Genomic DNA, 23,183 nt, shown 5'->3' with positions numbered 1-23,183 from the left:
CTGCTGAAGCAGGGCCACCTAGAGTCATCTGCCCACCTTATCTGGTCCCCAGATAGTGGCCATGTCACAGACATAACAAGCCCCAGTGCACCGGGATCCAGCGAAGCACCATCTCTCTAAGCGCTCACCCTTCCACCTCTCCACCCAGCCAGCTGCTCGCTCCTGCCACCACCCGTCACAACCCATTTCCCCTGTCCCTAAACACAGCACAGGAAGAGGCTGCCACTGTAGGAAACTTTGGAAACGCAGGTTTCAAAAGATACACAGAGCAGCACTGGACCCACAGCTCCCACTCCATTACCAAGTGGAGGTGAGCTCCTCTGAACCCCACTGCTGGTCAACAAGGCCCTCTCGCCTGGGAAAGCCCACTGACCACAGGGGCACCCCAACCACTTTCAAAACCTCTGGCAGCCCTGTGTAGCCCAATGTAGCAGGGCTGCCCACAGCAAAGGTACCCGCCCACAGCTCTCACCCTGCAACCCCCCAGTAGCTGGGGAAGAGTTTTCCCTTCAAGCCATAGCAGTGCTACCCTCTGGCTTCCTCTCTGAACAGCAGGGGAGACCTAAGGATGCTCCAGCTGCTCTTGGACTCTGCCCTCACAAGCGGTGCAAGGGGAACGGCTTTTGCACCAGCTGGAAAAGAGCCCTCACCCCCCCGCCCAACCTCCACATGTCCCCCTTGACACCTCCCCACCTCTCCTCCCCACCAAAACAGACAGACGAGAGGCGAGCAGGAGGTCCTACCTCTTCCTCAACAGGGAGCACAGAAGGCAGCAGCAGGCACTCTCCCCTTGTCTGCTTCCTACTGTGCTCCCTGGCAGCAACACCCGAGATGGGAAAGGAGAGCCCGTCTGACCTTCGGGAAGCAGGTGAGCTCCACTTTGGGTTCCCCCTGCAAGCGGCCAGGCAAGGGAACGAGGCCACCCGGGCTGTAAGGCTCACGGGGAAGCCAAGGGCTTGGCCAAGCCGAGGGCTCAGCTGCTAGATGTCCCTTCCGGCTCACGCTCCGTGCCAGGTGGGCCGGTGGGCAGACACAGTTCGTCCCCCTCCCCAAAACACCAAGGATCCGCACATCTTTTACACCACTCGCTTTTAATTAGACTGCATAAGGAAAGGCCTCTCCTCATGCCAGGACCCCCTGGCACAGCCACCCGGGGAGCTGGCTGGCCCATCAAGTCCTCAGTAGGTTTAGTGGTTCCCCCTCACCCTTCTCGCTTGCTTGGAAGCTCCTCCTAGTCAGTCCACTTCGTCCCTGCAGCCCTCAGTGTCCTCGCTTTGCAGAGACCTATTTCCATACATCTCTCTTCCTCCCCTCCTCCATGCCTGAGCTTTGCCTGCTCAGTCCTGTGGGAGTCCCGCTTTGGCCTCCTGCAGCACCAGGCAGAGAGGAGGCAGGGCAAGAGTCATTGGTTAATAATTGTTCTAACCCCAATATAAATAGAAAAATACAACAAAACAAAGAATTGACTAGCTAAGAGATCCAATCTGCTGGGATGCCTGCAACGTGCTAGTGCAGAGTTCAGAGAGTGCTTGGTCCAGTGCATGGTACTGTAGATATCCAGAAACCTGTCCCAGCAGCCCCGCAGCCATCAAATCTTCCTGCGGCACCACACGTCTGTGTGAGCGCGTCCCGGCCGTGGTCAGCTCGGCCAAGGCTGTTGGCTCCTGGGATCAGGCTGAATGGGAACGGTTGATAATAGTCCGATTTATTGCTGCTAAATGGTAAAGCCATTCTCTTCTGTGGAACGAGGATGTACTTCGCTCTTACTTTTTGTGGAGGAATTTCATTTTGCTACCTGGAGAGATGGAGAAAGAAAAGTGGACTCCCCACAGTGACAGGGAAAACAAGCGCCATTCCTCACCACCCCTGGCCGAGCAAGCCTATGCAAAGAATCGCCCCTGCTGCCAGCCCTGGGGCCTTATTCACGGCCAACTGCCCTGCAAAGCTGGAAGCAGGTGGCTGCAGAGCAGGCCATAGCTCTGCCCACCCCCTGGGAGCAGCACTGCAGGCTGGGACTCTGCAAGCGCCCAGGCACACCCTCCACAGCCCATTTGCCCAGCGGTCCTGGGAGGTGAACGTATTACTAAGCTCGCCTGCCAGAGCGTGTGTGGGTAAGAGGCAGGGCACACCACCCCCACAGACACTGCTGCTCTTAAATGGCTAAGAAAAGACAAGAGGGCCAGGGATGCAATCTGAATAGAAGATCAAACTCTCTTAGCCATGGTGTCCAGTGACTTATCAAGGACTTCTAACCTCAGTCTGGAGCTCTCATCTAGCTCCCCTTACAGTGGAAAATGGATTCAACCCTAGGATACTCCTGGGCAATTCCCACCACTGATCCCTAAGGGCAAACCTGAAGGCAATGGAGACTCTCGTCACTCCCCCCATCAGGACCTGCATCCACCACCCCCAAGTCACTGGTTGCTCCATTGCCTCCTCAGACCCGCCCGTCTCCTTTGGCAGACACAGACATAGCTCATGGCCCAATCTTTGGCTCTCCACCTGCCTCCAGACAAGTGGCAGATCAGAGGGCAGAGCCAACAGCGTGCCAGAGCAGGGATACACGGCCAGGCACCCATCACTCAAGGCTCAGGGTACTGCTCTGCAGGAAGTCACACACGGTCACTAGCAGAGCCCTGCCACCCTTCAGCAGCTTCTCTGCTGCCAAACCTGAAGGCCACAAGAAGCCTAAGCCTCCTGAGAAGCCAAGAATTTTGCTGCTTCCTTACCTAGGCCTTTCAGGAACCTATTGACTCCACTCTGCTCCCCACTGGGAAGTGTTTCCAGGTACTCCTGAGCCCGTACCTCAAACAGACCTGCAGAAAGAAAGAAGTCAACAACTTCTATTTTGCTTCCCTATAAATAAAAGTAAGAACGCCCATCTGAAAGCACACTGTCCCAGCTTACCAATAAACTGTTGCACACGAGAGGGAACAACTCGCCCTACCTCCTCCACCCGCTGAGCCCGGATGTGGGACTGGAGCTTTGGTCCTCCTCCTCCCTCCCCACAGCAAGGCTGACTGAGCTTTTGTACCTCGCACAGGGAGAGACAAAACCTCCGTTCATACTGCTACGAATACGGCTAAGTCCAGAGAGTGAGATCATCCGGGGAATCGTCACGCGGGATTTACCACACTGCAAAACCTCTTTTACTCAGCCACCTATTCAAGTGTCCATTGCTCATTAGTGCTGGGGAGGAAAATGCTAAGCCAGGACCGAGCAGCAGCAGGGATGAGAAACTTCAGCTGCCAGTAGAGCCCTTGGGACTGTGGGATAACAGGAGTGAAACAACAGAAGCAGCTTTGGGAAGGACATGAGCATCCATATTTTCTACTAACCAAAACAGCCATAACCAATCCAGCCAGTTCTTCCTCTAGACACAGGAAGGGGACGTGAGGGACTGCAAGAATAAATGTCATTCCGGCAGTGTACCCCTTCTGTGATGGTCCTGATGGGAATTCAACATGGAACAGAAGAGGCACACACATGGAGGATACTGCTTATGTCCCTTACTGCAGCGGTGAAGGGTGCCTGTAACCCCAACCTCAACAAGAAACTACCAGATCACACACAAAAAGCCCCTGTTCTCCAGCAGCCAGTGCCCATGCACTGTGCAAACTGTCTCACCACGCTCCTGTGAGGCGACGCTCCCCTTTGGCAGGATAAGGAAACAGAGGCCAAAAATCCCCAAGTGACTTCTTTAAGGCCATGCAGGGGTGTCAGAACAAACCACCAGCCTGTGCTAGCACTTCCCTACCACCTCCCTCCCGGTGTCCTTGCACAGACACTGCAGCCTCCAGCCATGGTGCTGGGGATGGAGCTGGCGGCTGGTGAGCATCTCCCAGCTCTCACAGGAGCAACTGCAGTTTCCACAACAGCAGAGCCCAGGCAGAGCCCCTCACCTCTGACCCCCTGCTTCCGCAGCTCCCGCTCCTGAATGAAGCCCCCGAACATCTGTGTCTCCATGAAGACCTCCAGGAAGCGTCGGAGACTCTTGGAGGAGACGGACTTGCGGAAAGCCTCACGCTGCAGGGTCCGCTCCTCTCGCTCGGTCGGGGTCAGGAAGAGGGAGTAGTGGCCCACGATCTCCACAAAGAAACGGACAAAGGCCTCGGACACGACCTCGTTCAAAGGGCTGGTCTCTAAGGAGAAAACAAAGAGGCAGTGGTAAGGACAGTGCTGTAAGGACATGCTAGGAAACGTCCTGGGTACAAACTCCCTGGCTTTTTTCAGATCCAGCCTGAGCAGAAAAAGCTGCTCAAGAGAGACAGCATCCTAGGAAGTACTTGCCATGGAAGAGGACTGGGCTGCTACTACTTTGAAAGCCACCAAGCTTTGTCTTGGCTCCCCTGCAAGCAGGAGATGCCCATGCTGTCTCCCAAAGAGCTGTCTCAGCCCAATCGCCTGTGAGCCACATGGCTGCCTCCAAGACTGCAGCTCTGTGGGTGGACTGTCCCCCGGAGGAGCCTGCATCACCCACACAGTCAGCAGCAGAGAGAGGCCTGTGGGAACACAACCTCCCCCTCCAAAAAGGAGTCCAGGTGTTCCCTGGAGCTGTAAGGGAAGGACGGACAGAGCTGGGAAGGGGTAACTACTGTTTCTCTTCACACAAAGAGAACTGTCCCTGGTGCAATGGAATGTTTAATACAGCTTCAACCAATATCCTGACCTACCTCCAATCTCTGTGGTGTTAAATTCAATACAAGCCTAGTTCTCCCCTAAGAAGTGACAGGAGAAAAAGGGGCAGGAAAAGATGTGGTTTTAAGCTGAAAGGCACCGTGCTTTACCCTGCTTGCCATTGACAGGCCCCTCCTCCTTGTCGCTCGCCAGCTCGTTCCTCTGCTCCAAAATGTGTTCTAGGGCGGCCTGCAGCTTGCGGGGCAGGATGGAGTCCTCATCTTCCATCTGTAAGACAGAGCCACCTCCTCAGGGCCTGGGGCCAGGACATAGCTGGCCCCTGCCCTTCTCCTCACCAGCTCCTATCCTGTCCCCAGCATGGCAGGGGGAGCACTAAAAATGAACTGTGAGGAGAGGAAGAGGGAGAGGGAGAAGGCGTAATATGCTTGGCACGTCCCCAGCACCTTCCAGTGCAGGACTATCAAGAAGCACAAGAGGAAGGAGAAAGGGGGTGTCTTTTCCCAAATGTTCCCCTCTTCTGGAAAAATTTTAGGTGTCTGACCCAAGAGGCTACCGGGCAGGGCTCACCCGTTGCCCCACTGACTGCCTGTGAGCACTCGCACCACCACAAAGGGGACGAGGATGAATCTGAACAATGCTGGCGTGCAGCCAGGTGAGCACAACCCCCTGCTCAGCTCTGCTCAGGCACCGATTGTGTTACGGAGGCGTAACGAGTTCCCGTAGCGCAACGAAGCCAAGGAACTGCCGGTGACTGTGTGCGAGCTCCTAACAGCCCTGGCTGAGACAGCGTGATTTAGCTTAAACTTCCAAAAGAGAGGTCCAAGGTAAAGCATATCCCTGCAGCTAAGGCAGCTGGCAAGCGAGAACTGCACTGAAGGAGTGGCCTTCACCCACACACTACTGCCTGCAGCAGGAGGTGCACTCGTCCCGTTCTACCCATGGGACTTCAAGCAGGGCAGAGACCGATGCAGCCAGTGCTCCTCAGCGACCTGCCAAAGAGCTCTGGGGCAAAACTAGCTTCCTGGGCCAGGATTATGTTCGCTAATCTGTCCTTTCCCCTTCAATATCCTGCTCCTCCTCTCCACAACAAAGAGAAGTAAAAATCAGCAGGCAATCTTGTCTGCAGAGCAACATACAGGCTCCTGTGTACCAGCTTCCTACTTATGACCCATCCAGTGCAAGGACTGGAGTGAGGAACCACAAGCTCCTCGGGCAGGAAAGATTTGAAGAAATCATCAAGGCTCCCTTCCCCACCGAGGGCTGGGCATGTGATAGGAGATCATAGAATCATAGAATGGTTTGGGTTGGAAGGGACCTTAAAGATCATCTAGTTCCAACCTTCCACTAGACCAGGTTGCTCAAAGCCCCATCCAACCTGGTCTTGAACACTTCCAGGGATGGGGCATCCACAGCTTCTCTGGGCAACCTGTTCCACTGCCACACCACCCTCACAGTGAAGAATTTCTTCCTTACATCTAATCTAAATCTACTCTTTCAGTTTAAAGCCATTACCCCTTGTCCTATCACTACAAGCCCTTGTAAATAGTCCCTCTCCAGCTTCCTTGTAGGCCCCCCTTAGGTACTGGAAGGCTGCTGTAAGGTGTCCCTGGAGCCTTCTCTTCTCCAGGCTGAACAACCCCAACTCTCTCAGCCTGTCTTCATAGGAGAGGTGCTCCAGCCCTCTGATCATCTTTATGGCCCTCCTCTGGACTCGCTCCAAGAAGTGGACTGACAGACACAGGCTGGAAGAGCCCGCGCTGCTCCCCAGCAGACAGTGCTGAGCCGAGGCTTTCCAGCTCTACCCTCAGCCAGGGTGCCACTTAAGGACCCACAGTGCTCAAGTGCCACCGTTTCCCCTCTTTAAAAAAAAACAAAACCCAGAGGGAGAGATAATGCACAATGATTTGGTCCTCAGCAGTTGTAGTTTGGGACACTGATATTACATATGTACACAGCAACCCTTATAATGCTGCCAACCACAAACCCTGCCTCAGTTTGTGTGGGGAGTAAGTGATCCAGCCAGCCAGGCAGGTGAGCAAACACAGATGGAGGTAAGGTGTGGTGGAAAAAGGGGAGAGAAGGTGAAGGATACAAAATAGGTCTGCTCACCTGTCTCAGAAACCGGTTATTTACAAGGTCAACGACTAGGACCTAAGAACAAAAGAGCAAGAAAAAAGGGGAAGTCGTTATTTCCATCATCGGAGTGTATCTTAACCGGTAACTGCTCTGAAGGAAACGCACCCTACCCCTGCTCCTCCTACCCACCACCGCAGCTGGAGGAGGCACCCAGCGTGAGCCAAGAGCAGAGCCCTTGTTGCGGCTTTCTAATGACGTCGCCGCAAACCACAGAACAGCTCGGACAGCAGGAGGCTGTGCTCCAAGCCCGGACCACCACTCCTCACCACCACGTCAGGGTCCCAACTCTGTCTTTTCTCCCCGTGCACTGCACCGCTGTCGCCTGGGTGGGCAGGGAGGGAAATGCCCCCCCAACCACGTTCAGCCTTGCTGCGTTCACCCTTGTGTATCATGAATCCGGTTCTTAATTCCTTCCATTAATTAGAGGAGCAGCTACCCTGGCCAATTTGTAGCAATCATACTTCAAGCCTGGCAGACTTTGTGCTTAGCCCCTAGACAGCACTATGCGGAAACCAACAGAAACTTTAATAAAATCATCTCCTACCAGCAGCAGCCCCCACGGTGGGAGATCCCAGCCCCCTGCCTTCCCAAGCTGCGGACAAGGCAGAGCGCAGACCTCTGCCTCCCTGGGGGACGTCCGCCTCCTCCCTCACCCCACACTCGCAGGAGCCAGAGGACGAGAGCTCGGCTCCTTCATGCTGCCAGCTGCCAAGGCGGACTCTCGAGAGCAGCCTTTCTGGGACAGCAGACAACTCGGCCCACTGGAAGCAACTGAGAGCAAGGCTGCGGTGCGGGTGCATGGCTCACCTCCTCCACTGGGAGCTCCTTCAGGCGAGGCAAGGAGCTGGAGAGCAGGCCGATGAGGAAGGGGGTGGGCGAGCACACAATGTCGATCATGGAAGGTGGCAGCACGGGGATGTAGGTGTGCTGCCAGGTGAAGGGGTACAGTAGGGCCACTGTGGCATGGCAACACTTGGAAAGAGTGCTGGAAGATGAAACGCAACCAAGGGTAAATGGCTGGTCAGTCAGGACATGAACGGTGCTTCCTAGAAAACAGGGCTCTTTCAAACGTTCCCTGATTGATCTCTGTAATTACCAGGGGCTTTCCCAGATTTCTGACCCCATTTTTCAGCTTCAGAGGCAATGACCTGAGGTAGGAGCCCAGGTTATGAAAGATGATCCTGGCCCACACACATGACAAGAGATAGGTTCCCCTGAATCCAGCATCTGCTACTCCAGTGCCCTGCTCCTCTGCCCCTTGGCTTGCTACCTGGTGCAGCATATATGCTTTGCCTTTGGGCAACCCTTAGCTGGAGTAATCACAGGGCAATGCCAAGCTTTTCTATTGGTCCCAATCATATTGATAGCTCCCAGCAGCCATGGCAGAGCATGGGGGAAAGAGGAAGGCAGCAATCTCCAGCCAAGGCTATCCAGGCAGCCCGCAGCCTGTGGAGCCTGCCAAGGCTACTCAGAACCATGGGAGAGTGAAATCCCAGGAGAGAAGCACTCGGCTGGCCTCTGTAGGAAGCTGCCCACAGCCCACAAGACTGCAGCCTTCTGTCTTCCCCCTTCAAATGCCACCAGCGGCTCAGCTGTAAGCGCCTTTGCTAACAAATTCCAAGAAGGTCTGTCCAGAAACACCATCAGCTCTCTGGCAGGAGGCAGGCAGGGTCTGCAGTCAGACACAGCAGAGCTCGCCACAGGGCACCAGTTACTCATCCATTCTGGGTCTGGAAGCATTTGTACGTGTCAAGGGAGGAGGAAGGCTCATCACTATAATCCCTGTATATAACATAATTTTATTTTACTAGCATCCAGGTCTTGTAAGGCTGGAGGAGGGGAGGAAGGCTGGTGCGGCTAGGAGGAGTCATATCCCCGAGGAAGGACGCCCAGCTGGCTCCTGTTAAACTCCACAGGGGAATTTACACTCAGCAACCCGTATCTGGGAGTTTATTGCTGACTTGAGAGGGAAGGGGTTTGATGGGAATGGACTAGAGCTCTCTCTGAAAAGTGAAGCCTGCTTTCCCTCCCCCCCTCACTCCAGCTAAGTCTGGTGGATTTGAATCCCCGTGCTGAAACGCTAACACACACTTAGCAGAGTGGCATGGCTGGGCTACAGCTGGCTGGCTTTCATCAGATAAGTTCAGTTTAGCAGAACACAACTGTGGTTGCTAGGACATCGGTGTGACCGTATGAAGTAATCACGCAGTAAACATCATTAAACACATGACGCTATTGGAGATAAGTAAATCCTAGGGGAGAGGCTGGAATCTGCTTAACATGAGAATTTTATCTAGGACTGCAACAGGTAGGGAATGCGTGCTTGGGAGGGACGCCTGGGATGTGTGCGCTGAGAAAGTCTCTTCACAAGATGGGGACAGTTTCCTCTCCCTGCGCTCCCAGAGGCTTGTCTTTCAGACTGGTAGCTTTAAGCCTTTAAATGGGAAAACACCCTCCATTCCACATACTTGTTTAGGAAGGTCTTAGCGTATCCCCCTCCCTTCTTCATATTCATTCCTGCTGGCTGCCCCTCTGTTGCTGTTCTCAAGCTGTGCCTGCCTTCATCAGCAAGCCCACGTCTTGCTGTCTTTACCACACATGCAAGGTAGATAACAAATCCAAGAGAAACAAAATGAAAATGAGAAAACACAGAGCTAGTAAGAAACAGGAATATTTAAAAAAAAAAACAACACCCAGAAAAAAAGTAGGAACAGTATCAGAGTAGATTATTTTTCTTGTACCTTTCATACAAGCTAATCTTGAAAGGAACTACAACAGAAGTGAATGTGCCATCTTAAAAGTGCACTCCAAGTTAATGAGATCCTTTAAAAACTGTTTCCTTTGAGGCTGCGCTACTTGCATACCCATACATTTCAGGCCATGTCAGCAGATGCAAAAGCAGAGGCTTCTCTTCCCCTCTATTACTGCAGAGCATATTTTCCACTCCTCAATTTCTGACTGATAATAGCCCCAGTAATAACAGCAGCAGCATGGTGAAAGCTGAAAGAACTCCTCCTTTCATTACTTGTGCGCAGCACTGTGGCATTACTCTTAGACAACCACCACTGGACTTCCCCTTCTTTGAGGAGAGGTTGAATGTGGAAGTGTTAGAAGTTTCACCTTTGTCACAAATCCTCGATCTTGAAGGCGCATCCAACTTTCCTGCCTAAAGGTGGGAACTGACTTCATAGACAGCACTTGAAAACCAATGGAAAAGATCTCTGTGATTCCAGGTAGCTCCACAGAGGAACAGTGAGCAGCTGAAGTACGTGGTTATTTATGGCATGGTGAGATATTACAGCATACTGTCTCCTGCTATATTTATGGTGGCTTGTTCTTCCCTCAACCCTGCTCTCAAGTCCCAGCAAGTACACATGGTACGTGAGAGATTGAGTGGGAGGAAAGATGGCTGAGGTCCAGTTAGTGGAAGTCACAGACAGAGCTGTGCAAGTCTGAAATTGTATGCACCACGCAGTGGGAAGCAAAGACAGCTTCCCCTTCCACCCTTCCATCTGTGAATGCCTCATTGCCTCCAGGATGAATCCTAGTGATCTCTGCTCTGAAACATTTCTCACCATGGAAGACATTTTGAGGGAACAATACTGAAAGGAGTGAGATCTGTGAGCCTCCTTTGAAGGCATAGCAGTTCAGAGATGGACCCCGAGGAGGTAACACTGAGGTCTCTCTTCCACATGTGATTCAGTCAGACTTACTCTGCAGATAGTCTCAGGGAGCTGCAGCTTGCCAGGAGCCCAGCAGAACCTCAGTCCTTTGGAATGACTCAAGCCTAAGCTCCCTCCTTCTCTTGCATACAGCGCTGCAACGAGCACTAAGGAACTGCTGATTCACACCACGGCTACCGAGCCTTGCGAAACAATCCAGTATGATAAATTCCTTTTATGCCATCTGTGTGATTCTGTGCTCTTCAGCCAGCAGCAATGGGGGAGACTGCCCAAACTATACCTCAGTCATAATACCGCAGGTACATCTGTGTAGAAGGTGAATATGGCCACTGAAGTTCTGGGCACTGCTTAAGCTGGATGCCTCTTTCTAGGAGATGTGCACAGAATCAACTACAGTTGATGTGCACAACACAACCGGAACAGTTCAGTGCACTCTCAAAGCACTATTTCAGTGTCAGTCAGCCCTTTGAGGGCTCTTATACCAAACAGGCAGCCAATCCCTTTGGGTAGCTACAGCCAATGTCCCCACTGAAACCCTGATATCCTAGGACACATGCACCATAACCATGATGACGACTGCTGCCATTGGAATAATACTGACCCAGGGTGCTGCGTTTTCCTTGGTGCACTCCAGATGCCACCAGGAACGAAGAGATCTACCCAGTGTGATTGCAGTATGCTCTGGGGAGTGCCATGCACTACCCTTAGGCCACAGAAGTTCAATGCCAGTTGTTCAAATGGGACACAGACACCACTTTTTAAGGCTTTTGGTTTCAACAGTAATCCTTAAAATACTGCAGGTCTTTAAAGAACACTTTCAAGATACCAAGCACATTTTCATGGGTTCATTCAGCCTCCTCTAGGGAACGTGGCTGAGCTGAGTGTCTGATGTCACTTGCACAGGAGCTTGCAGGAGAGACTGAAATATTGCTAACACAGAGGTTAAAAAGTATTGATGTACACAAAGAACCGTGTCAGATCCCTCCCTAAAGGGCTGTTTTGGACGTAGACCAACACACAAGCGTCTCTGGCTGAGCACTCCCTTGGTCAGAGCAGTGATATTGCAGCAATTTGTGACATTTGTTTGCTCGAACAACAGGCCTTCCCACCACACAGCATCCTATGCAAAAACCTACCACACAGCACCCTATGAAGCTGCTGTTTCTTGGTAGGTACCTTGAACAGAGGTGGCCAATACAGAAACTAAACATGACAGCTGCAACTACACAGCAACTCTTCTTCCTCTCCTGGGAAAACTTGCTCCAAGACTAGCTTGACTTGCTCTAAAAAGACACCTTGACAACTTGCAACTGCTTCTAAGGAAGGATACTGGCTGCTCAGTTTGGTTGCTTTCCCCCCGAACTTTAGACTGACTACAGGGTCTCCAGCTTTCGGCTTCAGAGGCAAGCACCCATGCTAAAAAGGCTCCCAAGCTGAATTCCTCTTTGGGTTTAGGATACTTAACAATTTCTGAAAAACACTATGATTCAATCAGCCTTTTGGAGTTTAATGCCAGGAAGCCCTTTGCTCCCTGCACTAACCAAACTGCTGAAAATATGCTAGCATTTGGCAATTTAAGATGGTTTGATTACATGGGTTTTTCTTTTCTTTTTTATAAGCTCTGCTACAGTAGGATTAATTTTACAAACACCTTTGGGTTTCTGTCACCGTGTCACATCTGGATTTACTTATGATGGATCACAGATCTGGTTTACAACATTTAACAGGGGCAGGAGCTTCCAAACATTGCCCCGTGACTTCGCACAGCATTGCGGCAAATCCAGCCAGGGGGATGCCAAGTTCCACCAGCTGTGGGGACCGTCACTGCCTCCCACTGACATGGCAGGTTAGTGCAGGTGAAGAAGCAAGCATTAAGATGCTCTGAAGAAACAATGCTATTATTCGACATCCAAACTTCATCCTTGGGTTTCTTCTTCTCCCTAACCACAATACAAAAAGGAGAAACCTGGGAGGCTGGGATTCGCAGTCCCAGATTTGTTTTTGTAGCACATGGAAAAGACTTCTTTTTGATGATTAATTACCTTTTACTGGGGATGACCACATTTAAAGTGTCTACTCTAATTCTTTCAGATCTGCCTTTGATAACAATGACCACTTTGTGTTGTTGACACAGCTGTGGTTTCTGGCAGGGACAGAGGCAATTGCTCGAGTTGGTCAGATCCACAACAGGCTTTTGAGGAGATCTGGAAAAAGGGTGCCTTGATTTTAAGCCTGTGTAAGTTTTCCTGTTTTAAAAAGCACTCTGAATCTAACACATCTCCCCCGCAGGCCGGTAAAAACTGCCCAGCTCTAAGTACCTTGTGAAATCAGGCCACTTCTATTTGGAAGATGCATTCTAAAAGGTTGGTCAACAGTGCCTCGAACTGCATGCCAGGCAGTATCACTTGGAAACAAAAGCAGCCCTAATGTTGCAGAGCCTAACCCACGCCACAGCCTCCGCTGCCCCAGGACTAAAGTTTACAGTACAGGAGTGAACAAAAACTAGGAAAGACTACAGAGACCAACATAGTTTTAACAAAGTTATTTTCCTGGGTTGCGAGGCAATGTATACTCCAGTTTCCATAGTGATAGAGGGAAAAAAACCCCCCACAACCACCCACCCAAAAACTAATAAACCAAATTCTTTCCTTTTCCGCTGCCAAGCTTTGGATTGACAGGTCTTTAAAAAACACTCAATGTTCATTCTAAAGATGGAAAAGACAAAGTATTTCACTTGCTGTACACTTGTTAGATGCATTTTTTGGCTCAGCTTGAAAACATTTCACAGTTCACACAGTATTTGGCAAGAGACCTTTCAGCTTTCTTTTCCCACAGACTGATCTTATAGCAATTAAAAGATGTAAATAAATTGCATACATCATTTTCTCTGTCACTCATACCCAGACACACCTTCACACACACATACAGATTGTTGATAGTGCCCACATGAAGAACTGCAAAGATGAATGATAAATGTAATTTATTATGCATCTTTCACCATGTCACCTGCACTCTTCCCGTTAATCCATCTCAGCTGGATTACTTCTAGCATTCCTAACCTCTGAGCAGTTTCCAACAGCTGCTTTTATCAGTTTTTTTCTTCTCTTAATCTATTGCCAAAAAGCATTTCTTTTCTTTCCTCTGAAATTGGCATTTCCAGCCCTAAAGTAAATACTACTTAATATTCATTGACTTCAATGTGTTCCTGTCCCAGGAAAAGTATCATTTGGACAGAAGACCCTGCATCTACAGTACCATCAGTTTTTAAAACATGGAATTTCCACCAACAAGTAGAAGAGACTGTTGACCTTATGAAAGGCTTACCAATCCAGTGCACTCAAGTCAGTGGACTGGATTAAAGTACAATAGCTTACTTAATTTTGAGGGTTATTTTCTTTGGTTTGTGTTTTTCAAGCTTTTACAGTCCTTTAGGGTCATTTTCAAGTTTTTTCTCCACAAAAATGAGCCAGAGAAACTTCATATTTTGTTACAGGAAAAGAAAAAGACTCTCCTGAAATTGCTCAGAGCAAGGTCTTCTCAGAAACATCAAACATTAGAAGTCTTGTAGAGAGCTGGCAAATCTACGGTAAATATTTGAATCTGAGCCCTGTAGCCTAACAGACCCTGGGTCTTTAAAACGTGACAATTCTTTTTTTCACAGAAGCAAGCTGTTTATGGTATATCTAGAGATTCTAGAAACTATAATTCTATAGCACTCTCCCATTCTTTTTTACAGGCCTAGGCAGCTGGACTCATTCCTAAGGACCCTGGATATACTGACAAAAGATACAGGGGTGAGGGGACGGGGAACAAAACACCAAAACCCATCAAAGTGCTTTGAATTAGAGGTACTCTGTAACACACATCATGCTCAGAATACATGGTGGTGTGCTGTCATATAAAGATGTGATAGGAAAAGATCTGGTAAATAAAGATTCATTCTAAAGTGATGCCTTAAAAAAAAAAAGAAGTTCCCTACCATTTACTCTTACCACCCAGCCCTCATGTAGAGATTACAATGTCATCTGTGTCCTTAACAGATTTTCTCAAAATGTAAAATTTGCCCTACAGAGGAGAAGAAAAACGTTTGAAAACAAAGCCTGTCATCATAAATTATCACATAAATCATATATGCTACATAGAAATCTAGAGTTTGGATTAATTCTCCCATTTTCAATGCAAGTCTGAATGCTCTGCATGAAATGTGTGGCTTAAGTATCCAGAATACTAAGTATCTATGTATCAGTGACTATAAAGATGCAAATCTTCCCCCCTCTGACCCAAGGCAGCTGCCAAAAACTGCAAGCAGCCAGTGCTGCCTGGATGCTACAGCTCCCCTCTCTCCAGCTTTCCTATTCCTGTGATGAGGCTGCCTGAGGTCTGCCCGCAGAGAGCCCCGGATCCCTGCAGGATGAATTTTTCCCTTCACTTTCCTGTAGAAGGGGCCTCCCCATTCTTTGCCCCAGCATTCAGTCCAGTCCCAGAGCTGCAGCCTGCTGCCTGGAAGTTGTGAAAACAGACAGCTTAGGGGCATTGTACACTCCTGAAACCTGAGCGTGCTCCTAAGTGTCATTACTCATCCAGGCAGCTTTTCTTTCTCCAGCCTTGGGGAACTCTCCTCCCTGAATCCTCAAGTGCTTCAGGGGCTGGAGAGCTGCCAGAGACCAGCTGCACAAGATCTTAAAGAAACCTGGGCCCATTTTCATAATTTAGGAGAGCAAACAAAAATATTAAAAAAAAAAAGAAAATTGAGCAGATTCAAAATAGAAGGGAGAAGTCCTCTGTCTCATTCCCTCTCACTGCATCCTTTACTTTCATCCCTCACAAGAAAAGGTCTTTAGAAACCAATATTAAAATACAAGCTGAAGATTTAAGATTTTGTGACATCAGGGAACAACCCAGAAGGGACAGTGATCTCTGCCCAAGGCTTGATCTCTGGAAACTCCAGCACAGCTCAGTGGGGAACACTGCAGCATCATGGAGCAAAAGGAGGCGTTTTGCTTCCTTAGCACCAGGGATATGCTCTGAAACTGTCTGGAGGAAAGGGAATTTGGTTCTCCTTGGGGACAAGAAGCAGTATGCTTTTTGCAAGCTGCAAAGTGAAATTATGGTGCACGGCCTGAGTTCCCCACTCCTGGGAAGTACAGCCCTACTCACATCAGACAGGAAGTTGGAAAAGACCAGAGAAGAAAAAAAGAACAAAGCAGAGAGATCAGTCACTGCAGTCTTCTCAGCCTCCCTTCCTTGGCAGCATTTTGTTTAAAGAAATGCAAGAGGGTACCTGAGCTTGTCTGCGATAAAGATCACCCTCCTTTCCAGAAGCAGGGAAGCAAAGACTCTGCTCAGGTGCCGCACACTGAGGGATGTGAACAAAGACTCAAAATCAACATGCTCAAGCCTGGAGTCAAGAGGCCGCCGCAGCTCGATGACCTGTCGGAGAGAAAAAGACCACAGGTGAGCTCTTGCTGTCTACCCATACTGTGGCAAGCAAGGACCCAGCAGGTATTTTCACAGCTCACAAGCCTTACTGACTGTGCTGGTGAACACTGCACAGCATTAAGCCCTCAAACACAGTCTTTCCAAAGACTTGCCACAAATCCTGCTTCCAGATGAAGACAATCCAGAGTCCACTCCAATGGGCACAGCATGAGACCAACCACAAGTTCTCCCCACTGGACTGAGGACAGGAAGCTCTTCATAAGGAGGAAAACTAGTTTGTGTCCAGCTATGAGTGTTTTCCAGCCTTTCTGGCATTCAAGCAGCAGGCTGGCATGGAGCCTTTCAGATTTGCACTCTTATTTTTACAGTTATGATTTATTTATTTTTTTTTACTGCAAGAATCTGGATGCCTGACCTACTGACTATAAATTTTTATGTCAGTTACAGAAAAGAGCATCCTGTAAGCATTTTCTTTTGTTCATATCTACTTAAATAATTCCTGTCACAGCACCTTAGCACTTCATACTCCTTATCTTAGACAGATGCTTATCTAAATTGTTCTTGAAAGCTTCCAACACAAGATAGTTCATAAATCCCACAAGAAAATTACTATAGTTCTGAACTACCCTAAGCAACACCAAGCCTGCAGCTGAAACATCTCAGTGGCAAATTACTTAACTACTTGTTGTCCTACTCACAGTATACACTCAGAGCAAGTGGTTGTCTTCCCCCCTGCAGGAAACTTCTCATATATTGGAAGGTTATTGTCACGTGTCCTCCCTTGTCCTTTGTTTTCTATATTAAGCAAACAATTTTCTCAAGCTTTGCCTGTATTTTCTAAACCACTTAATAAGTGGAACTACTCTTCTGGGGCTTTCTCCTAGTGTTTGCCTTCTTCAGAAAATATTCTAAATAAATTTCCACCAATGCTGGGAAGCAGAAAAAATTGCATTTATTTATTATTCATCCTTTCACTGTCTTTCACAATGCAGAAGTTTGCCTAAATAATACCATACTGTTACTTCTGCTCACTTTATGGCCTACTATACCACCAGATCCTTTTCTGAACTACTGTTGCTCACTCAGTTACTTCCATGTTGTATTAGACTACTCATTTTTTCTTCCCAGCATTTTGCTCTTGTCCATATTGAATTTCAGACCAAACCTTCAATTTAGCAAGGTCGTTTTGAATTTTAATCCCTTACTCTCCAAAGTGCCTGGAACCCATGCCAATGCTGTCATCTACCCATTGTGTAAATGTGGGGTTTATGCCATCAACCAGATAATTAATGAATGTTAAGGATCCTAGAAACAAAACAGCCAAAACTTTCTCACAGCCTGACAGCACACCATTGGGACTCTACTCCTTGAGTGCAGATTTTTAACCAGCTATGCATGTGCTCTGCAAAATTGCATTTAGTTTGGACTGATTTCAGTTTGGTTGAGAATGTCATCATGTAGTGCTATAATGAAAGCCCTCAGAAACAACCTCTACCAACTTGCTTTCTTCTCTCTCACGTTCAAGGCATACCATGCCCAACAAGACTACGTTCAGTTTGGCTCCCTTCACCCGCCCTCAATGCTACCTGCAAAAGCTCTGCACTCTTAAACCCCTCCTACTGTCCTCACACCACGCTGTGGGAGGTGCAATACATACCCTCAACTCCATGCTGTGAAAATGCCACTCTGAAAGGCTGCAACATTGCCCTTGTGTGGTTTCAGGTATTTTTGACCAGAAGCCCACGCCCTGTCCTACATGAACAGTGGTTCTGTATTAAGGATGCTGGAACATACGCTATGAATCCTGTCTTCAGGAAGTTAAGTGTGAGGGGCCTCGAGCAGATCCAAGATCATGTGCTATGCCATAAGGTCCACCAGTCTGTGCCACTTGGCCTCAAGGCCAATGCCTCGTTTCATTCTGCCATATCAGCACAGCTAATGTGTCCTCACCTTCATCTTTACAATATGATTTCCTTTTTGATGGTCACTGGAAAAGTCTCCGTGCCATCCCCTCTGGGTCCCTTATTTTACTCCTTAGCTTCCCCTGCCCCACAGCTGCCAGACAATCTGTCCTTGAAGATCCTCAGTGCTACAACACAAGTCTCAACTTCCAGTTGCCAGTTTGCTGGCCTAGGTCTCCCTGTCTCTAGGGTGGTGTCTTTACCTCTGTTCCTGAGCCTGGCAAGAAGTTCTTGACTGTAATCGTCCGGCCCAAAGCTGGGAAAGGTGCCTCCATGACACTTCTCATGAGAGGCTGCACCAAGGCTGGGGAAATGCCCCGTCTCTTCTCAACCTCATCCAAGATCTGAAATAAAGGCATGAAGATACAAAAACATGTAAATCAGGAGGAGGGAAGTAACACCAGGAATGAAGTGCACCAGCATCTACGTTCTCTCCTTAACCCAGCATCAATATGGAGCCTTGAATCATAAGGAAGAAGGTAAAAGGTGCAACTGAAGACCCCTAATTTCCTTCAGCAAGAGAAACCCAGCTCCAGTGAGGTCACTGGAAAGCTTACAATTTGCAAATGCCCCACCACTCTTGCAGTCAGGACTCCGCCTTTTAATCTCTCAGTGCTTGTGTTCTGGTAGTTCTGCTGAAGCAAGAAGGCAACAGCTGACAATCCAGTTTTCCTTTCAACTGTGTCTTTGCTAGGTTCTGGAATTAGCATGTGGTTGCCTTGCCAACACTATTTCAGGCCCTTTCTTCAGTCATCAGCTTCCCCGATCCCCATTCTTCTGTGTTGACTTTACTTTCAGGTCCCTCTTGGCCTACAGCACAAATTCCCTCTCTTCCCCCCTCACCTTAGAGAAGAGATTGAAGCATCCAAGGCGACTCACAATGCAGTAAACTTCTGGGAGACGCTTCCCTTTCCCACTGGGCTTTCAAGACAAATGCAAATACACAGACAAAAAACATCAAGAAAATGTCAGAGTTATAACTACTGCAAAGATAGAGTGAGTGGTCTTAGTTGTGCAGCTCACTGGCTGGCTCAGAAACTGGCAGACATTTGACAGCATGCTGATGATGACAATACCTTAAGTCTGGCTCAAACACTGGTACACTAGAAACAGTGGGGAGAAGCAGGCACATCCACAGTATGATCCCAACCTCCCTAAGTCAAATGATTAAGGCAGGGCAGACTGCTCTACAGAGACAACTCTGAGCCTACAGGACCAGCACAGGTTTAGACAACTGCTTAGTAGCTATCTAAACCTAAGGGAGACAAACCCTATCTTCAGCTTAGTGGTGAAACAACAGTCCATGCTCATAATGTTAAGTGGTGGTATAAGGAAACGGTAAAAGAGCTATGCCTGGAGTGGAGGATGGTACTCAGAGAGGGACTTTGGCACTGAGCAGAGCAGAAGAGAGCAAAGCTGCTCTGCTGCTGCTCTTTCTTTCCACACTGAAAGAGTAGAGCAGCAGCTTTCCACTTTCCAGAATGGGTGCCAGTAGCACCAACCCCATAGAAGGCTGCATCTCTAGGAAATTAAAAAAAATAGGGATAATTACCAGCAGTCTCCTACAGTATCCAAATCGCCTGCTTCCATCTTCCCCCGTTAGGACAAATGAGAACGTCTCACTGCAGAAAGAGAAACCAGAAGGACAAGATACCCATCATCCACATTAAAAGTCTCTGACATACAAACCCAATAAACCCAAAATATTTTTGCATTTCCAATACACCCCTGTCAGGGCTCTGCCCAATTTTCTACCATAACAGCTCTCATATTTAATTAGCTTGATATATAAATCTGTTTCTCATGAATCAGGATACGAAGTACAGTACTCACCTGGCAAACTGATGGATGGGGGCCCAGTCCTTTGCATCAGGGAAGCAAAACTGGGGAATAGCTTTCAACTGATCTTCTGCCTCGCGCATGAATTTGAATGAGCGCTCAAGCTAGCAGAACAGAGAGAAGGAATGTTTCCAATTAGTCATGTGGGGATGGAATGACTTCAAATATTTTTTCTGTGACAAATGAAGAGGTGATGACAGAGGCTAAGCTTCTGCCTGGAAGATATTAAAATTTCTGTGATTCTGGCTCACCTAATCTTTAGATATTTTAAAGTAACTCTATGCACCCAATTCCACCAAGCCCTGCACCTGCAGCACCTGTCCCTGCTATATTGTGCCTCTAATCTAGGACACATCTTCCAGCAAGCGGCAAGAGAACTGAAGTCTGAGGGGAGCTCTGGTTACACCCCACTTACAAACACGCTGTCACACTGGCTCTGTATTTCTCCCATTGCTTGTTCCCCATTTTGAGCTAGACTGTTGGTGAAAGCTGTGCCTTCCCTTTAAGAATACGTGTCTTCTCCCAAGCGTCAGTTTTCTTTAAAGAGAAAAGGGGGAGAAAGGGAATAGCTACATAAAAGTCATAGCAAAGGGCAGCAAAAGATCTAAATCAGCTGTTCTTTCAACAGTGAGGAATACCATGACAATTCTCGGGGCGGGGGTGGTGGGGGTGGTGGTGGTGGTGGTGTGGTGACTGCAGCCCCTCTATCTTCACTCTCACTGAACACTGACACAGCAGAGGGGTTACTGATATTACATGCCATCAACAGAGCAGCTGTGGCTTCTCCAGCTGTGCAAGTGCACCACACAATCTGAAACACGTCAGCCAGACCTTCCCGACAGGCACCGCACCTTCAACGGGAACTGCTGGGTAACCTCAGGGACATAGGCAGCCCCAGCCTGCTTCTTGTGCAGTGACACCACGACGAAGTACTCAAACAGCTGCCTCTCTTGATATTCGATCAAGTCCCGTTCCAAGGTTTGGTACCGTGGGGTTTGCTTCAGGCGAGATTTCACATGCACCAGGCGCTGGCTGTGAGCTACGAAGAAAAAGATTAGAGATTGCGACTTTGTCTAGCTCTTTGCACAGAGCACCAACAGTGCTTTGCACAGACTTACAGATAAACTCAAAACCACTTCACTGCATTTATTTTGTCAGTGGCTGAGTAAGAGGTGGGAACCATTTGGTAGCTGCACTACAAATATCGACAGAGACGGGACGTAATCTTGTGAGTGCCATCACCCTGAAGAGCTTTGACAGCCGAAAGATTTCAGGGATAGCTTTTACAGCTGAAGACAACCCAAACTGATATCCATATGGGACATGGTGTGACAGATAATGTCTGGGCATTCATCCTAGCATTCATTTATGCATCTTTCAAAGCCAGCAGTTAGGTGATTGATCACCTTTGTTCAGAGGACACTATGGGTAGCGATCCCCACGGTTTTACAAGACTAGCATTTAGGTCAGGCTAGGGCTCCACTGGTTGAGTAACACTGGGGACTCCCAGCTTCAGTAACGCAGGCTGGGCTGTAGGCCAACAGTAAAAAAAAATGCAAAAAGAGGTGCGAATGAAAAAGGCTGGCTCATGCCAGTCCTTCCTGTGCCTAAAACTAATCTCTCAGGACCATGTTTCTACAAGTTCACCCAACACAATGGGAAAACAAGAAAAACTGCCAAGCAAGCTGTAACTGCAACACACATGAGCTGTGGGACAATAAACATTCCAGCATGGAAAGTAATGAAAAGCTGCCTGCTGAGAAGAGACCAGATGAGATTTGCTAAGACCACCCCCCTGCTTTGTTTTACAGTCGCATCCCAAATTAAATCTCCATGATGTCTCCCTTGCCCCTACTACAAAAGAAATAAAGTATTAACTACAAGCAGAGACTACAGCACACTCTCCCAACTGTGCTTTCTGCGAATGCGGGTGGCAACACAACGTTTTGACAGAAACAACAACCACAGGGATACTGCAGGAAATCCAAATACCTAAGGTATCTGCTTGGGAGACAGAGCTTCCTGAGAGATGGTATCTACTTTAGGACAGACACTTGACCTTTTGTCTGCTAAAGTTATGCCACTCATGGACTATTCCAGACAATACAATTTAAAGCAATCTTGAGGTACCTCTTAAATCAGAGAGTGTAGCAACCCCTAAACAGTTAAAGCCCTGGAAAGATGGCTCAGACTCTTTTCTCTCATCACCTCTTATGCTATTTGCTCTAAGGCTGTAATTCTTCAAAAGTTTTCAGAAGTGGTTTCTGTTTTACCAGGGACTTCAAAAGGAGCAGTGTCACAGCAATGCTGAGCACTTCTGAAAAGCTCGCTCAAGCTCTACATTGTTTATATTCTGAAAAGCTTGCTCAAGCTCTACATTGTTTATATTCTGTGCAACCTACTAGAGATAGCAGGATTTTACTGCTGTCATGATGGCAGAGTTTGTCTTTGAACATTTTTCCTTCCCAAGGGTCAGCTCTTATGGCTCTGACATGCGGTCTGATGATTTACTGTGTCTCAGATGAGGTACAGTGACTTGCTAAGCAGAGGTAACTGGCTGGTGTGTTTGGTCTGTTAAGTAAAACATACAAAATCAAAAGTCCTAGATAAAAGAGACTTGCTAAATCAACTCACTTTCCTCTTTAAAAATAGGAAAGTTGACAGTTGAACAAGGCATAAAGCAAAATACAGGTGTAGCTAGAGAAAACAGCAAGTGCCAGAGCTCCTGTTCAGAGTTATATAGACTTGCAGAGTCACTCAGATCCAGGTATGGATCTGGATATTGTTCAGAGTCTGGTGCTGTTGGATTTGAGGTTAATTCACATGATCTCCATCATCCCCTCTATCGGCAGCTCCTAGCTGCAGTTATACAGATGTTACAGAGAAACCCACAGCAATGCACATGATTCACTATGGCAACCAGTAACAGGCAAAGGTTTGAGTCTTCCTGGCCACATCTACACTGTCTTTCTCAGCTACATCTGAACATGGACTGTATTTTACAACATCATGTTTCAAGACAGTTGTGAATGTAATTTCTGCACAATCTGGGTGCAAACCCTCTCTCCCTATCTCCAGGCTAGCCTGAGAACCTGTCAAAAGGTAGGCGGTGGCAGCAATTTTCAGCTTGATCTTGCTAACGCAGCAGTACAGATAGAAGATTTCCCAATGCAGAGGAAAGCAAGAGTATACAATAGTTCCCATAAGCACAGCTTCCCACACAAGAGGGAACTGAGTCTGAGGTTTCTGTTCTAAAAACCTGAAAGAGGGTAAAGATGAACACTCCTAAGCACAACGCACTGTGGTTGACACAGAGTGGGAACTGCTGTTTATGCCTGTTTTTCAGCTTGGGAACTGACCTGCTACCCAGATCAGGTGTGCATGTGCATCAGGAAACTTTGGAATCTGAGGGAGTTTGCATCTTACATTCTAAGTCTGCCAGGACTTTGAATTTACCATATAAATTCCCAAAAGATTGTAATGCCAC

At 48.3% G+C, this 23,183-nt stretch overlaps 1 protein-coding gene across 5 annotated transcripts in view; it reads right to left on the bottom strand.

Moving 5' to 3' along the window:
* Positions 1–1,072: 1,072 nt before the first annotated feature.
* DENND2A (DENN domain containing 2A) overlaps positions 1,073–23,183 on the bottom strand; it is a 61,664-nt gene continuing 39,553 nt past the window's right edge. For all 5 annotated transcript variants that reach the window (XM_052789012.1, XM_052789016.1, XM_052789014.1 and 2 more), the window contains 12 exons: positions 20,548–20,735; positions 19,691–19,800; positions 19,410–19,479; positions 18,701–18,778; positions 18,061–18,201; positions 15,739–15,887; positions 7,582–7,759; positions 6,748–6,789; positions 4,788–4,905; positions 3,903–4,142; positions 2,730–2,816; positions 1,073–1,795 (listed from right to left, as the gene is read on the bottom strand). In XM_052789012.1, the coding sequence (XP_052644972.1) occupies positions 1,764–1,795; positions 2,730–2,816; positions 3,903–4,142; positions 4,788–4,905; positions 6,748–6,789; positions 7,582–7,759; positions 15,739–15,887; positions 18,061–18,201; positions 18,701–18,778; positions 19,410–19,479; positions 19,691–19,800; positions 20,548–20,735 (1,433 nt within the window). In that variant the 3' untranslated portion in view covers positions 1,073–1,763. The remainder of the gene's footprint in view (positions 1,796–2,729; positions 2,817–3,902; positions 4,143–4,787; positions 4,906–6,747; positions 6,790–7,581; positions 7,760–15,738; positions 15,888–18,060; positions 18,202–18,700; positions 18,779–19,409; positions 19,480–19,690; positions 19,801–20,547; positions 20,736–23,183) is intronic.

This window comes from Harpia harpyja, chromosome 6 (genome assembly GCF_026419915.1).
Source record: "Harpia harpyja isolate bHarHar1 chromosome 6, bHarHar1 primary haplotype, whole genome shotgun sequence".
In the NCBI taxonomy this organism is placed as follows: Eukaryota; Metazoa; Chordata; class Aves; order Accipitriformes; family Accipitridae; genus Harpia; species Harpia harpyja.
The sequence above is the reverse complement of the archived record's forward strand: the minus strand, read 5'-3'. Positions and strand labels throughout refer to the sequence as shown.